This window comes from Canis aureus, chromosome 14, assembly GCF_053574225.1.
Source record: "Canis aureus isolate CA01 chromosome 14, VMU_Caureus_v.1.0, whole genome shotgun sequence".
Classification (NCBI taxonomy): domain Eukaryota; kingdom Metazoa; phylum Chordata; class Mammalia; order Carnivora; family Canidae; genus Canis; species Canis aureus.
Window position 1 is genome coordinate 61,412,477 of NC_135624.1, and position 17,276 is coordinate 61,429,752.

General features: G+C 39.3%; 1 protein-coding gene and 1 long non-coding RNA gene across 3 annotated transcripts in view; one reads left to right on the plus strand and one right to left on the minus strand.

Annotated features, from left to right (window-relative positions):
- LOC144283713 (uncharacterized) overlaps positions 1-15,869 on the minus strand; it is a 118,065-nt gene extending 102,196 nt beyond the window's left edge. For both annotated transcript variants that reach the window (XM_077848182.1, XM_077848181.1), the window contains exons 1-2: positions 15,676-15,869; positions 8,102-8,220 (exon numbers count right to left, since the gene is read on the minus strand). In XM_077848182.1, coding sequence (XP_077704308.1) covers positions 8,102-8,220; positions 15,676-15,717 — 161 coding nt within the window. In that variant the 5' untranslated portion in view covers positions 15,718-15,869. The remainder of the gene's footprint in view (positions 1-8,101; positions 8,221-15,675) is intronic.
- A 50-nt stretch (positions 15,870-15,919) lies between these two features.
- On the plus strand, positions 15,920-16,917 carry LOC144282977 (uncharacterized). Its single transcript, XR_013351383.1, has 2 exons — positions 15,920-15,959; positions 16,725-16,917. It is a non-coding gene; the product is annotated as an uncharacterized LOC144282977 (long non-coding RNA).
- The last annotated feature ends 359 nt before the right edge of the window (positions 16,918-17,276 follow it).

Below are 17,276 nucleotides of genomic sequence, written 5' to 3' on the forward strand. Positions count from 1 at the left end.
GCCTGCGAAAGAAGGCTCTGGGATAAGCCTTATCCTAACTGATTAGCCAAAGATATTGTGTGCATGTGTGGCAGGTGGAAGAAATATTTGAGCTGCAAACCCCAAGTCATTGTCCCCCTCTCTCTGATCCAAAGTGTTTTTGAGAACTCTGGGATCAAATTTCTAAGAGTAAATGCTCTCCCCAGGTTTCCATTTTCACTGAACTGACTGGGCAAAGGTTTGGTCAGGTTGTTTACTAGCTACATACATTCTCCTTCCCTCTCCCACATGTTAGGCTACCCACTGTGCCTTTGTGGAACCACCTGCCCTCTGTGACCTCTCTATTTTCCTTTGTAACCCTCTTCATCTGCCACTGACTGCTCCTCATGCTTTGAGTCTCAGTTCCAATAACACAAACTTCCCATAATGTTTATTTGAAGTAACATTTGTATGCAGCTTTCAAGTTTGCAAGTTTCATACGCCTTATCTCATTTAATACAAGAGGCTACACAGCACAGTGGCCAGAAAGCATGCCCTGGAGCCAGACTCCCTGAGTTCATAATCCCTACTCAGCCTTTTACTAGCTGTGTAACCTTGGCTGAACTGTAAACTCATTCCAGGTTGAAAAGCAACTGCTAAACCCTCTATATCAGCTCATATTCCGTGAGTAAAACAGCTTTACAACATTGCTTGTGAAAGACCTTAGGTCCAAGAACCCTAATACTTTAAAGGCTCAAAATCCGAAGTTAGCTATGACTCTTCCTTCTCCCCATCTTCCCATATCCAATTACGAAGTTTGAGTGATTCTTTTATTATGCTTCTTTTATCTCCCCTTCTCTTTCATTCCTACTGTTACCATATTAGTTGAGGCCATTATCAAATCACACCACCAAGTCTCCCTGTCTCTCCCATCCCCTCTTCCCAATTCAACTTTTCATTACCAAAAGAGTATGGGTGATATAAAAAAGTATAAAACACTCTGCAATCTTGTAATTCGTTTGAGAAAATGGCATTGTGTGTGCGTTTATGAGAAAACGAATTGCATGAGGTAATAAATACAAACAAGAGGGCAATGGAAAATCAGAGAAGGGAGAAATCACATCCAGCTTAGGCAGTCAGGAATACTTTATGGAGGACATGATCCATCTGAGCTCTGCTTGCTTGCTTCTTGCTTTCATAAATTTTCATCTAACAAATATTAATTGAGCATCTGCTTTGATACTGGAAAGACATCTTAATTTTTCAGTGCAAATTAAATACAACACTACATGAATATAGTAAGTTTTCAAATATCCTTGAGATTCAAAATTTTATTACAAATGAGAGTCATCAGTCAACACTAGGCACACCAGCAGATATATTGTTAAACAATCACTATGTTATTGTATTTACAAAACAGTCACAAGTTTAAAAACAGGAAGCATGATGTAAGAGAAAGACAACTGCCATAAAAACACAAAGGTGGCCAGCACAACTTACCTCAGGACTAAGACCAGGGAGGATATACCCCATTGTTTAGGTCATTATATTTGCTTCAGTCTTATGTGTTTATTAATGACTCACTCCTTATTTCCCTTTCTCAACTTATTTTTATAACCAAGAAATCCCCTTGGGTTCAGTAGTAGTGGGTGTCCCTGGTGTCTGTTCTGATTGGTTGGTTCCAGTGCCATTCCAGTTATCGACTATTTTGTAGATCATATGTGTATAGAGGCATGAGTTAAGATACTAAGACAGTGAAGATCAGAATAATACAATCAAAAGAACATCTTGGTCTTCACCAAAATTAGGAATTTGTCTCCTGTTCTCCATTCCCATGGGCCTCATCACTGCACCTTCTCTTGCTCTGTAAAATCAAGTTCTCTTCACTTCCCCATAATCCCTCCCTCCACCAAACACTGTCACAGACAAAAATGTGAAGCTTAACAAGAATAAGTATAAACAGCTGGTAAACATTAATGTCTCACACTTTCCAGGGTATCCTACCTTTTAAGAAGGGACAAAGCCCTCCCCAAACAGTAGCTATAGTAAGCTTTGTATTGATTAAATGCTTATTGAATGCAGAGACCTACTGAACAAAACAAAACAAAACAAAACAAAACAAAAAACCTCAATATTATTTAGAAGATTCTTGGGGGGGGGGGGGAATCCCTGGGTGGCTCAGCAGTTTAGCACCTGCCTTTGGCCCAGGATGCAATTCTGGAGTCCCGAGACCAAGTCCCGCATCAGGCTCCCTGCATGGAGCCTGCTTCTCTCTCTGCCTGTGTGTCTCTGGCTCTCACTCTTTCTCTCTGTGTTTATCATGAATAAATAAATAAATAAAATCTTAAAAAAAAAAAAAAAAGAAAACATAAATAGAAAAGGAAGTCTTCACCTAACTGACTCTCCATCTCAAGAAAATCTCTTGAATAATATGACAAGAATAGTCATGGATTTAGTTGCTATACTCTTTTGTTCCAGGTTCTCAACCAGGATCTCAACCCAAGTCAAATACCCTTTGAGCCTCATTTGCCAGAAATGGGTTTAATAACAGTTAAATTCAGTTTGACTCACAAAGAGCCAAACTAGGCCAATACCACCAATGTCACATGGGAGACATGAGCAGTCACAGAGACCACACAAGTTCATTTCAGGGTGCAGCAGAAGGAGTGGGGAGGCTGGTCCTGAGGCAAAGGTATAGTATCTTGGCTGGCACAGGTTGACCCACTGAATGGCCATACAAGTGACAGAAAATCCAATTTCCTATCTGCCCCGACACACTGTTCTCCTGAGGAAAGCCTAAGCAATGTTGCAGCTCCTTGGACACCTTTTGAAGTCCCCATGGGAATACCCAAGACAACCATTCATTACAAAATGTCACCCCACCCCTGCCATCCCTCTTTATCTCCTTTGTCCTGCTTAACATTCCTTGGTTAGCACTTCTCATCTCTTATTTGTTCAGTGTCTATCTCCTCCCATAAGAATGTAAATTCTATGGGAACAGAGACTCTATTTTGTTCACTGGTATATATATCCAATGCCTGCCTGAAACATAAAATAAGCATTTTTTGAGTTGAAATGAACAGAAAGTGCATTATCTATGGCACTGAGACAGTGCCTTGGATTCTTGGATTAGCTCTCTCCACCAACACTAAAACAATCTCTTTTCCACTATCGCCAAGGAACTTTTGCTTTGCTTAACCAGCTCACTACTACTTTTTGTATACACTTCTTGGGAGAAGCTTTGAAGGAGACAATGTGCAGAAGCCCATCTTACTCCTTCTGCCCCTACTCCCCACTTACCTATACCCTGGAATCAGATTTTTTTCTTTTTATACATATGACATTTCTTTTCCCACATTCACCTCCTTTCAAGACTAGAAAGGAAAATACAAGGTATAGAAAGGTGAATGGTTTAATCAGAAATGATGCTATTTGACTCTATCCATCATGCCTGCCCTATGAACCTGAGATGGTGTAATTTTGTGATGTAATCAGATACTATCTATATCATTCTCAATGATCATACATAGACCAAGTTAATTAAATTGTTGAGGGAAAAGTTACCTCAAAAAGTTTGAATGTCCCATCTCTAGAGTCATTTCAGATACCTTCTAAGAACCTTGACTACTTCACCTCTAAAATGAAGATACTGTTTTACTAGAAGGTCTCTGCAGGGTCAACTAGCTCCAGTGAATTAGGATTATGTGTCTGGAAATAACACCAGAAAATTTTTAAGAAACAGCCTCAAGTGAATAATGGGAGGCTTAACAATATGTTCTGGGTATCATAATGGGCTTAGTTTGAGTATAATCTATCAGATATTCATTTTAAAACTCATACTCTCTACCTAAGTCAAATGTCATCCTAGAGCTAATTTGTGAATCTTGATAAAGTTTAGGCAGTAAGATCTTCAAAAATATTATTTCAATGGAATCATTTTATATGTTAACTTTGAAAATGTCAACAGCAGGGGCCAAGTAGAGGCGCTCAGGAGGTCTATGCATTTGCCATTTCAAAGGCTTAGCTGTCAGTGTAGGAGTAGGGGGGCAGCCTGCTGTGCTCCATGTTCTGAATAAACATTTCCAGAAATATTTAGCAGATAATAGGGCTCCCACTGGGGCCGTGTGTTCAAAGGCACCACATTGAGCCACCTACCATGAAAGATGTGGATGCCAAAGCTGAGAGTGCTCTGGATTTCAGATTGGGTACCTGCTTCCTCTATAGGACTTCTAAACACACAAAGTCAGGGGGAAACAGCTCACCTTAAAGGGAAAGTGCCTAATGCTTGGCGGAAGAAAAGAACATAATGGTCAATGTCTGAGTAATATTCAATAGCCTTCCATCATGCAGCAGGTCTGTGAAATAGTCTGACAACTCGAGAATTGAGGGCCAGAATTCACTGCTTGCCAGACTAACACCCATCAATTTGAAAAGCTCTGAAATCCATCTTGACTTTATGCAGAAAACTGGTTGCGGTTAAAGTAACAGTGATCTTATTTTCTCCTGCATTTTATATCTCAGAGAGACATCCATTTTTAGTTCTGAATTTCATCAGAAACGGAAAAGCAAACAGATAAAATTGAGACATTATCATTTTGGTTAGTTTTATGAGAAGAAAGGTAGTATATGGATGTTTATCCACTTTAAATCTTCTAGACAATGACAAAGACCCCTCCAAGCACACACATCTACACAAATACTACTGTACTTTGCAAATAATAATAAAGAACACATTATGCATGATTCATATATGTTCCACAAACTTTTTAGGTGACCTACAACGTTCTAGTCAAGCAGTGGCCAAGTACTGAGGATTTTTTCAAGTATTGAGGATTTTTAAATGCCCGAGATCTGATTCCTGTCATCAAGAAGCTTGCAAACTAGTACAAGAGGAAAACATGTACTAGAAAAAAAATAGTAAACAATGCAACAAATGCCATCAAGGTTCGGAAAATGTGCTGTTGGAATCGCAGCAGAGAGCTTCCTTCCCACTAAGGCGTGCAATAGGCTTTAGTACACCTGCTTAAACCCACATCCAAAAGATCAGCGATGGAAAATAGCCCTGTTCATTCTGAGGTAACAAAGGCCTAAGAAAGGTTTTCTGACTTCTTCAAACCTTTTTTTTTTTTTTTTTTTTTTTTCAGTTTCACTTCTTTTGGAGATGGAGTTCTTTATTTTGCTCTCCTCTCCCAGGAAACCTTGAATACCACATTTTAGTCATCTTTAAAAGAAAGCTTTTCAAATGTGAGTGTTAAAACCGAGAAACCCACCTGGGTGTAGGGGAAACTAGCGCCCTGCTGGAGAAGTTTCTCACCCCTTGCCTTTTACTGACCTCTAGTGGACACATGTTGCCACGTCATGGAGAGCCTACAAATTTATCCATAGAACTATAAGGCTCTGAATCCTAGTCAATGAATTCCATCACCCATCTTCCCTTTTTCTGCCTGGATACTTAAAAGTTTTTCTACTCTATATAAAAAATATACATTTCAGCACAAACTTGGATCCAATCCAAGCTCATGATGTACAAAATACCCTTCCACACGTGTAAGTGCAAATAAACCCTTTTTCCCTGTAGTGCTGATTTCAGAATTATCTTAGACAAGACAGTGGACCTTAATAGCAATTATTAGAGCAGGGAGTCCCATGAGATTCTAGCCAGAAATTGTAAAAAAAAAAAATTCTTTCTTTTTATATGCCTTTCTTCCCAAACAACTAATTTCCCTACCCATCCTTATCTCACCCCAAAGAAAATTACATTCAGTCCAAGTTTCAGCTCAAGAGTTTATTGCTAAACAACAAAAACCGCTCCTTGTGATTTGTGTGGCAATTGGAAGGGGTAAACTCCCTCATCTATACCCACTAGATGCCAACCCCTTTGTTCCTCTGTACCATTTCTCCTCAACTACTTTCCATAAAGAAGAAATAAACTTGATCTATAAAGGCGTTAATAGATTTGATTACATTTGTATGGCAAGCGGCTGGGTCATCATGTCAGCGAGGCTACTCTAAATGTTAATGCAAGGGCTGTTGCTACTCAACAGATTGGAAGCTGAGACAAGACTATGATAAAAATCTTAGTGCCACGAATTTGCGCAATACTTGGAATCTGAAAATAGATAGGACCCTTAAAATAATGGTAATTGAACATAATAATTTAGTAACGCTGGAGGAAAGAAAAAAGGAACATATGTAGGAATCACGGAGCTTGGGGCAACCAAAGGATAGAAAAATAAATCTATAATAGTAAGAATGAGACCACTTCTTGTGGGACTGCTGGGTTCTAGGTAACATCAAGCCCCTTGTACATGTCCACCATATGAAAGTAGGCTCTTATTTTGCAATAGCACATATCAAATTCTATAAATCTCTCCACCTCACTCTCTCTTCTTCTTCCTCTCTCTCTCTCTCTCTCTCTCTCTCTCTATCCATCACTTTTCATCCCCCATTTTAGTCTAGCTCTTGGGTAATCCACAAGAGGTCTCAGCTTGGAATGTAGTTGCCCCTCAGACAGTCTAATTACAACTCAATAAATTCTTGACACAGCAAAGAAGGGTTGTGCTGTAGGTACAACACAAATTAAATAAAAACTTAAGAGAGTTTTGCCTCAGGGATTTTGTCATTCAACAAGAAGCTGACAGCAAATTTTTCTTTGTCTGCCTGAGGTCAGGCTCAGTTCTGCTTCCACCTTCATGGATAGAACAATAGATTATGTAGATATAAAGTATAGAGGAATGTTCCCAAATAGATTTCAGATAACCTTTATAACATTTTTAGCCCCTTATTTAAAAGCCCACTGTAGTTGCAGCAGTTTTGATCTCCAAAAGGAATAACTGTGGTTTAACTAAGGGGATTAGCAAATCAAACCTGAGGAAGCCTTTGTAAAGGAGATCTTAGGGTCCCAGAGATACTTGCCCTTTGAAAGATCATTGAGTAATTATGGCTCATTATGTTGAAAGGAAGGCAGCTTGCTGAATGGCTTAGAAGGTAAGAGACCTCTCAGGCTGATTTTTTTTTTTTTTTAATTATGTGAATTCAAAGTGCTACAAAAGAAGTCAAGAGATTCACGAGTCACTTGCTCCTCTTTTGGCTTTGGAGGCAAAGAATGCAGTGTATTCTCTTCCACCCAATAGACATTCCTATTACATTTTGTTATATTTATACACAGCCCAGATAACTCAAGTCTTCACTCAGGGCCTCTGTTAGATTATCCAATAACTAAGAATATGCTTAACATCCAAGCAAAACAAGAGCACCAAAATGGGGGGTGGGGAGGGAGTTGCGGTAGGGCAGGGAGGAGACCGATTTTTAAGAATTCAATATGTGAATTGTATATTTCAAAATAAAGACCAGCAGATTTATCATGGAGAAAAAAGTACTTTGTTGAACACTCTTAGACTATTATTATTACTACTACTACTACTATTATTATTAGCAGCAGCAGCATAGTATAATGATTAAGTGCACGGACTCTGAAGTCAATCCACTTAGAACTGCATCCCAGACCTACCATGAACTATAAAATAGACATAAAAATAGTACCTATGTCATGATTTGCTCTAAGAAATGAATAAATTAATTTATGAAGAACATTTACCAGAGTGTTTGATACACAATAAATGCTGTACAAGCTTGTCATTACTATTACTCTATCATTCAAACACTGTTTTTTAAGTTTTTAGCACATAGGGAGGGGAAGGGGCACAGCATCAAAGTCTCGCATTGCTCAGAGCTTCTAAAGTCATAGTCTTGCCTCGCTGACAGATTGCTAACTCTACACATAATGAACATTTTCTTGAAATCCATTAAAGTCAAAGGAGAAATTCTTAAAATCACAGAGATTTTCAGATCTAAAGTCCCTCTTGACCCAAACGAAAAGTCATACACTTTAACAGCATAATAGTTGATATTTATGGTATAATAGCAGAACAGCTTCACGTTGGACCTTATTTCTGGGTCCCTACTGAAATCTCTGAAGGGTCTCCAAAATCAGAATGTCACTTCCTCGCCCAAGTTTCTCAAATTGAATAATTTGGGAAGTAAAACAAAGAAATGGCCGAAGAAGAATCAAAATATCAACTTTAATACCAAATGAAGGGAACTTGGAAGACATGGCTTGAACCAAAAATAAGGACTCACCAACCTGGTAACTGGCAGTGTTGGACCTGGCACTCCTCCCCAGGAATGGTGAGCTGGTAGGGACCTGAGGCTGCCTGTCTGTCCATCAGGGAATACAGAGGTGCCCTGATCTCCTGGCTTGTCCTAAGAAGAAAAAGGATGAAAGCAAGAGCTTAATTTTGACATTCTGTATTTACCATTTCTGTGGGGATGCCCACCTATGCACAAGGTTTTGATTCCCATTTCCCACTCGAGGCCCGTATTTCTGTACTTAATACTATACACACTACCTAATCACAGAGTATCCACATGCTCTTATGAACAGATCTTTTCCATCTTGTGAATGAGAGAGGCTATAGAATTATTTAGGAGACAGAAACTTGGCCCCAAGGGAACAATTTTTCTCTTAATTAGCCACTAGAGAGCCAACTGGCACCACTAGGTGTGGAGTGACTCTTGGCCTATGGCCCAGCCAGGTGAAATTCAAAGTGAGCCCCTCACAGTTGCCTTGCTGGTGTTGAATACAGATGGAATTTGGGATAACACATCCAGAACTGCCTTCCAAGATGTGGCACCAGTAATTTAAGGCTAGAAATCCACTCGTGTTTTATGATAAAGGTGAGCAAAGCAAATATTGTCCTACTCCCAAAACACCCCCAAAAAGTCCTTAAAGACTTTTTTTTCCTGTGACTCAGCTGCCCATGTTTGAAACTAAATCTATCCCAAGAGGTTGGTCCTATTTCTTTCCTGTAGACTCATTCAGAACATTCTATTCTCTCTTTTCTTTTCAAATGAGGATAGCTATCTTTAGAAAGGCACTCGTAGCCCCTTTAGACTGTTTTTGATGTGGCATGTTGCAGAGTCGTTCAGTCATCTTTGACTCCCTCTCTTTGGAACAAGTTCTTATGCGTTTGTGTTTTTCTAAGAAGTATGATCCTGGGATCTGAATGTGATACCGTAGGTTAGAAATGAATGAGTAAAGACATTCTATTCTCATTGTATATAGGTTTTTAAGAATCCTCACTTTGCTTGAGTTGACTTTTAACCATTTACATATAAAGTTTAACTGTTGATTAAAATTTCAAGACTCTCGGGACGCCTGGGTAGCTCAATGGTTGGGCATCTGCCTTCTGCCCAGGGTGTGATCCATAGTCCCGGGGTTGAGTCCCACATCAGGCTCTTTGCATGGAGCCTGCTTCTCCCTCTGCCTCTGTCTCTGCCTCTTTCTCTCTGTTTCTCATGAATAAATAAATAAAATCTTTTTTAAAATGTTTTTTTTTTAATTTCAAAAAGAATTTTCAAGATTCTTTTAGCAATTCTGGTGCTGAGGTTCTTAATGCTTGTTTTCAATGACGGGGATTATTTCTGATCCCAGTTCTGAAATCGTACTAGTTTTGTAAATCCAGACTACTTGCGTAACTTCCTGAACCTCAGTTTCACCTTAGAATAGGATTATAGTTCCTCCCTTTCAGGGTTGTATTGATTTGTTAAGGCTACCATAACAACATACCATGGACTAGGTGGCTTCAACAGTAGAAATGTATTTTTTCACATTTCTGGAGGCTAGAAACCAAGATCAAGGTGTGAACAGTGTTGGTTTCTTCTGAGGCCTCTCTCCTTGGCTTGGAATAGTCACTATTTCCCTGTGTCTTTGTATGGTCTTCCCTTTGTAGGTCCACATCCTAATCTTGTCTTCATATGAGGACACCAGTCATATTGGAATAGGGGCTCACCCTAATGCCCTCATTTAACCTTAATTATTTCTTTAAAGACCCTATCTCCAAACACAGTCAGATTTTGAAACACTGGAGGATTAGAACATCAACACATAAATTTGGGGGAGACAATTCACTCCATAATATAGGTAAATTAGTGCTAGAGTCACATGGTATGATTCCTCAATAAATGCTTGTCAAATACTTGAGTCAGATGATGGCCCTCTAGCCCCAACCCTCAATCAACCCTAAGTTTGTTGGTTTGTTTGTTTGCTGCTGTTATTATTTAAAGGCAAAGATGAAACTTGAAGTATTCTTACAGCCCCCAAGGAACCTCCATAGACTCAAAAATAGTTGGATCAAGAAGTTCCTCTTGAACGGGATTGAAAAAAATTTAATCAAATCAATCTAATGTCCTCCTTGCCAAAGAAACTGAAGAACCGTGGTAAAGACCCCCATTCCAGTCCGTTTTCCAATTCTTTTTTGCTTTCATTATTTTCCATTCTTTCATCTTCCTGTTCCTCCTTGACATGTCCTCTAATAGAGCAAACTCATCAACCATCTCCCTACCTTCTACCCTCTTTGTAGCCCTTGCTTTCCCCCTTCCCTCATGCACTTGCCAAGATGTTGAGCTGCTCTGTGTTGCTGATCAGTGACTAATTTCCTTTTTATCGGGAATAAAGAAACCCTTAATTGCCTCCTGCAATACCACTGGCATAATCCTGACACTAACACATCACAATGAACAGGAGGCCCATTAATAAACATGCAGTGCTGTGAAGAATTTCACTGATCCCTCTCCAGGTCATTAAATCTATACATGTTTGATGGGCAATAAAAGAGAAATGTAGAATGGCAATGGCAGCTGTAGGAAGCTGCTGCTGTCCTAGTCTGCCTTAACCACAAGAAAAGTCAGGAAATGGTCCACACATTGTTCTAAATACGTATGTATTCAACTCATTATTACTAATTTCAAATGCCCATGCATACTGCACAGGCAACTGGTTCATAAATAAAACTCAGGCTGAAATTGCAGCCTTAAATTCTTTCAACTTCAAATAGGGACATGGTATCCAGTTTGATTAAACGAGGAGGAGTGGTTCACTCTAACGAGAAATGTTTCTGTGTGGGGGTGACTTGGAGGGCAGCTGCTAATCAAAACACATTTCTGTTTGTCACCTTTTATGATATAAATAAAAGATGTTGCCCTGTGTTAGTAAGATATTAAGCAAAGTCAGATTCTAATTCCAGAAACAAATCATCAAGCCAATAAAGATAAAATAGACTCACAAGTTTATTCTCTAAAGCTAAAATCAAAGGAATAATTCATATCATATAAGACAGGTCAAAATTACTGTAGACATTTTATGTCTATTTCTTACCTCACAGATAAAGTCAGACATAGAACTATACATCATAAAATGGAATGGCTAAAATACCGAATGTCAAAAATCAGCAAATCCTACCATCATCCCACACTCGTGGCTCGCATTAGACCAACACAGACAGAAACATTGCGATAAGCCTTTGGCAAGGGAACATTCAATGTTTGAGATTTTATATACTCTTCAGTGACCCCAAAACTCCACGACTTACAGTAATTTTTAATTTTGTTGAGAGTGAATTTGAATCACATCCCTTCTCCCCCACACACACCTCCACCATGAATCTGATAGGATGAAGTAATCACAGAACTAGTGAATTTACCTGGCCACTCGGCCTCTGTTCATTTGTTCAGCCCTGATACTCCTCCTCTTCCCTCATCTTAGTAACTCTCACAAAATGTTTTAAGATTTTACTGATTGACTGATTGATTGATTGTTTGGGGTGGGGAAAGGCAGAGAGAAAGAGAGAACCTTGAAGCAGATCCCCACTGGGCATGGAGCCCAACAGGGGGCTCAATGTCACGATGCCGAGATCATGACCTGGGCTGAAATGAAGAGTCGGGCGCTCAACCGACTGAGCCACCCAGCTCCCCATCTCACAACATAGTTTTTGAAAGAAGAAGGTAAGGAGGACTTGTTGGGTGCTAGGAAAGGGGAGTGTGGCTTCTGTGAAATCTGACCCTGAAAAGAAAACCAGATGGTGAAGGTAAGAACGGAGTGCTGAGAGAGATGTTACATCTGCCATCAAATTGCAATTATGATGGATTCTGCTTCATCTGAGTAAAATGAATGCACTCACCCTCACTTTCATTTCTGATTTAAATAGATGAAGCCTGAAGCTATCTCAGTGAAAGCTTGAGCCAGAACGAAGGTGATTTATCTGAGTGAGAGAGTACCGTGGAGGGTTTCACACCCATACCGCCTGCATGTGTTTCCAGCTCCATCACATTTTTATTGGAAGGACTATCATAGTACCCTGAGCATAGCTTCTGTGGTAAGAGATGTCATTTAGAAGCAACCTCACCCTGATTCACTGAATTCTAGATTCCAATTTCAGGAATATTATGGCAGCCATTGCTGGTACCTTGCCCATATCCCCTCAGCCCTTTGCTGATGTCGCCTGCAACTTTGGTGGCTGGTTCCCATACACCAATGACTATGACCCCCACCTCAATCTCCTGTGTCTCTGGCTTTCTCTGGCCAGGAAATGCTGGAGCAACGGCATGCTAGAAGCAATTCTCAACCAACAAAGGACAGAATATCACAGAGAACTATACTAGCTGTTTTTGTTCAGTGGACAATTCTAGGTATGTTCTAGACAGTATCTTTGGAAAGTTTCCTGTAGAAGTAAAATCTAGTTGCCCAAAATAGTAATCTGTTCATTACCACAGTCTTGACTGGCTTCCCTCTCTCTGCTGTCCCATTTCCCTATTCCCTCACCTTATTTCCTACGATTTACCTCCCCCACCCCCCAAATAATATACTTGCACCCAGATCCTCATCTTAGAGTCTGCTTTTGGAAGAAATCAAACTAAGATAGGGCTCAAGTACAGAAGTCTCCCAGCTTTGGGAAATCCCATACTCTCTTTGTTCCTCACAGCACAATATTTACAATGAGAGGCTAATGGTCAATACCGAAATATTTCTCAAAAAGGTGAGCCCTATATTCACTCTCATATATGTGACCAAATCACAAATCCATACCACTAGATAAAAGGTATCCTTGTGCAGAGTCTAAACTGAACCTAAGCAAAAAGGTTTTCATAACAGTTATTGCCTCCTCCTTCACCAAGGCACCCACAAACAGTTATCAAAAAGTCTTAACTTTTTGCTTTCTGTATCTTGCCAGTAGGTCAATGACAGAGGTGAATTGGGGTAACAAATGGAAAATGGGCATTTGGCCATTATGCACATATTTTATAGGTAAATACCAGTCTTAAGGTTTAATCTCTGAACATGAAAACTGAATCTGTCTTTAACACATGGGTAGCAACGGTACCCACCTGAAAGAATTAATGTAAATATTAAATATGATTATCCATGGTCAGCATTGGCAATGTCTAGCAAATAGAAAACTCTCAATTGATGCTATCTATATCATTAATATTATTATTAAAATGGAGAAATGGTATTTGAGAGAGTTATTTAACCATTTCAGCTGTTCTTATTACTAATTTTTTCAGTAAGAATTGCCACAATGCTTCAATTCTAAGACATAGATTTCTTCACACTGTAATGTTTCTAAAATCTAGATATAATCACACAGTTGATGTGCATGTTTGATATGCTGAAATGTTTCTTTGTAAAGTTCTTTTTAAATTGATGCTGCATCTTATAATCAATAGCACCTTAAAACTAAATATTAAAAAAGCATCCAAAAAGAGAGTACTATGGTACTTGCTATTAATGCCACTGAAATACCGTGAAACCCAAAAAAGTTTTGTGATATGTTGCTGACAAATATAAAGTTCCTACTATTCTTGAGGTATGATAGTGTCATCAATATCACAAGTCTATGCGTGCTGACTGATGTTTTAAACCAAATAATTCACACTTCAAGAAGCAGACTTTCTGTGAGATATTAGCCTGTAGTTACACATAAATTTCAATAAATGCATTATTTTATAACCCATTTATGAAAAAATGCCACTTTGGCACATAAGGAGCTCATGATTAAATGAAATCTAATATCCATAATCTCTAAGTCAATAGCAAGTAATAGGGCTGTATCCTTTTTCCTTTAGTATATTTTGACATCTTTTATAAGCCATCACTGTTTTATACCTGATTTATTTGATAACTAGTGAGGAACCTGGGTAAATTATTTACTGAAAAAACAAAGCACATGGATAATCACCCAGACTTTGACAAAACTCAAGGATCTATGCTTACTTCGGATAACCTTAGAGAAGGGTGACATCTCAAATAATCACACTCACATAGTTACAAAAATAACTTCCAGGAGCTCCTGGCTGGCTCAGTTGGTAGAGCAGGAAACTCTTGATCTCAGAGTTCAAGTCCCACATTGGACATGGAGACTACTTAAGAAAACAAACAACAAAAACAACTTCCAAACAGTTGTCCCATTCCAAATATACCTACAGATAAACAAACCTCCTATTGTTTATCTAGAATAGTTTCTATTTATGATACATGTTTAAACCATGATAAAAAGTTTGGAAGTATTGTCTCAAAAAAAAAAAAACAAAAACCTAGACTGAACAAGAACTAAGCCTTTGCAGCTCTCAGCTTCCTTGACTTTAAATGTAAAGAGCTTCACAATGTGCAAGTCTTATGAACAAGTGGTATGGAAAAGTGGGTAAGTCCCCCAGAGAAAGGAAAGCAATTGGAAATGGAAAATTCTAGAAATAGGGTGAGCATAGTCTAACTGAACAAACTCCAGCCATGGGAAAAACCAGGGAATTTACCACTGCTTTATTACAAGGATAGTTTCTAAGAAAACTCAGAGGGACCACTAAGGTAATTGACTGAATTCTGCTTCTGCAGATGCAACTAAGAGCTAATCTCTAAAGATGAAGAGTTAAAAGTTTGACCACTCTCCATCTGAATATGTATTAATGGCTTTTAATACCAAAGTAAGCATGCAACCACACTACCCGAGTTGCAGTCCTGGCTATCTGACCTTAGGAATATTACCTGGCTTCTCTGTGCCTCAGTTTCTTCATCTATAAAATTGATACTGATATATTATCTGCCTCATAGGGTTGACATAATTGAATAAGTCAACATATATTAGTGCTTACACTAGTGCCTGACAATCAAAGCACTCAGCATTTTGTATCATTAAATATATAGATGTTTTGTTCCTTCACGTTTTGCTTCAATTCATATCTTCTTTCATAGTTTATCAGCATTTGTAAGTCAACAACTATTTACGTTTATTCTGTAAAATACTGAATAAGTAATCCTTTGGAAACATAATACCTATAGCATAGTCATATCTCGAAGTATTAATCTAATTACATTCTAGGTACTTCCCTCTCTGTTTCTCTTACTTGTAGTGAAGTGCTGCTTTTTCTCATGAAACACACTATAAACAAAAAACAGATTCAAATGAGCATTTAGGACAAGTGCCAGAAAAGATTCTGGATCCCATCCAGAGTGCCTCCAAAAGACTAGCTAATTCTGGGCGCGAGGAAAAGGGAGAAAGAAGGATGGTGTTTCAAACAGGAAACAAAGGGTGGACAAGAGGGATGAGAAGTCCAAAGGAGGAAGGAGACAGAGAACCTCTATCACAGGTGAGACAAAAGTGAAGAAGGGCCTTTGTAGCTGGGCTGTCGTCCAGCATGGAACATCCTCCATTCTCCCATGAGGCCCCTCTCCTGGACCCACACTTAAGAGGACCCTTCACTGGCTTCAGATGTGCTCCCCCAATAGGATATGGCACATGGAGCCCGAGCCCTTTCCCTTTTCTAGACCATAGACCAAGGACCCCACTGACCCAAAGCTGCTTCCAAGACCTATACTCTCTGTCTTACCCAGGTAGACCCGAGGGATGGCCACAGGGAAGATGTTTTCATGGATATGATCAGAGCTTGGACTTAGGGGCTGAGATGTCAGTAAGAATGTGCATGAAGCCCCTCATAATGCAGGATGGAGCTGGGAGTGGGGAGAGAAAGTGGGGCCAGATGCAGGCCTGCGCTTAGGGCTGTACCTTCTCAGGCTGCAGGGTTCTGGCGCCGAACTCCAAAGAGTATGAGAATTCTAAATTAGAATCTGGTCTCCCAGGCTGCCAGAGGCCGGGAAATGAGGAAAACGAGATGTAGGTCAAAGGGTACAAACTTTCCGTTTTAAGAAGAATAAGTTCTGGGGATGTAATGTACAATGTGGTAAACTTATATACTTGAAAGGTGCTAAGAGATTAGATCTTTAATATTCTCACCATAACAACAACAACAAAGTGGTAATAATGTGAGGCAAAGGATATGTTGACTCACCTTGACTCGCCTTATTACGGTAAACATTTTGCAATCCGATATACAGATGCACCAAATTATCACATAGTATACCTTAAATTTACACAGTGTTATGTATCAATAAAGCTTTAAAAAGATAATATGATAGAATATGCTTTATTTACCACTTTGCCAAATTGACTTATAACTTTCAAATATTTGGACTTATGGTTTGTGCACTTTCCACAAACGTATGGTTTGTGTCCTTGTTCCAGGTCCCACAAATGTTAGGGGTGCACTCTGTGAGTAGAAAGGGGATGGCCTGCTGCTGTCACATGCATATTATAAGTTTATGCAATCTGATCAACGGGGATACATCACCAGAGTTAAGTCCCCAAAAAACAAATATCCTATCTGTTTTATCCATTGCTATATACCAAAGGCAAAATAAAGCCCACAGGCCAAACCCAGCCTGTTCTGTTTTTGCCTGGCCTATGAACTAAGAAAGGATTTTACATTTTAGATGATTGAAGGAAATCAAATGAGTAATATTTCATGGCAACTGAAAACTATATGAAAGTCACATTTCAGCGTTCATAAATAAAATGTATAAATTACACTTATTTGTTTAGGTATCATCTGCAGCTGTTCTCGCATTACAATGGCAGAGCTGAATTGTGACCAGCAATCTTACAGCCCACCTGCCTAACTTACCTGCTCTCTAGCCCTCCATAGAAAAATTTGCAGACTCCTGTGATATACCCAGTGCCTTTTGGAAAATCTGGTATATAACTGGTTTTCAATAAATGTTTTTTAAATAAATGAGTGAATTGTCCCCCACTAACAATTCATCCGAATCACTGAATCATTTCTCAGAGGACTAGATTACACTAGCACATACAGTAAAATTAAATGTCATATCCACATGTTACAAGTGAGAGACACAACGAAACAGAAATGTGACTTTAAAAATTGTTTGAGGAATCCCTGAATGGCTCAGCGGTTTGGCGCCTGCCTTCGGCCCAGTGCGTGATCCTGGAGTCCTGGGATCGAGTCCCACGTCGGGCTCCCTGCATGGAGCCTGCTTCTTCCTCTGCTTGTGTCTCTGCCTCTCTGTGTGTGTGTGTGTCTCTCATGAATAAATAAATATTTTTTTAAAAATTGTTTGAGGGGTGCCTGGGGGG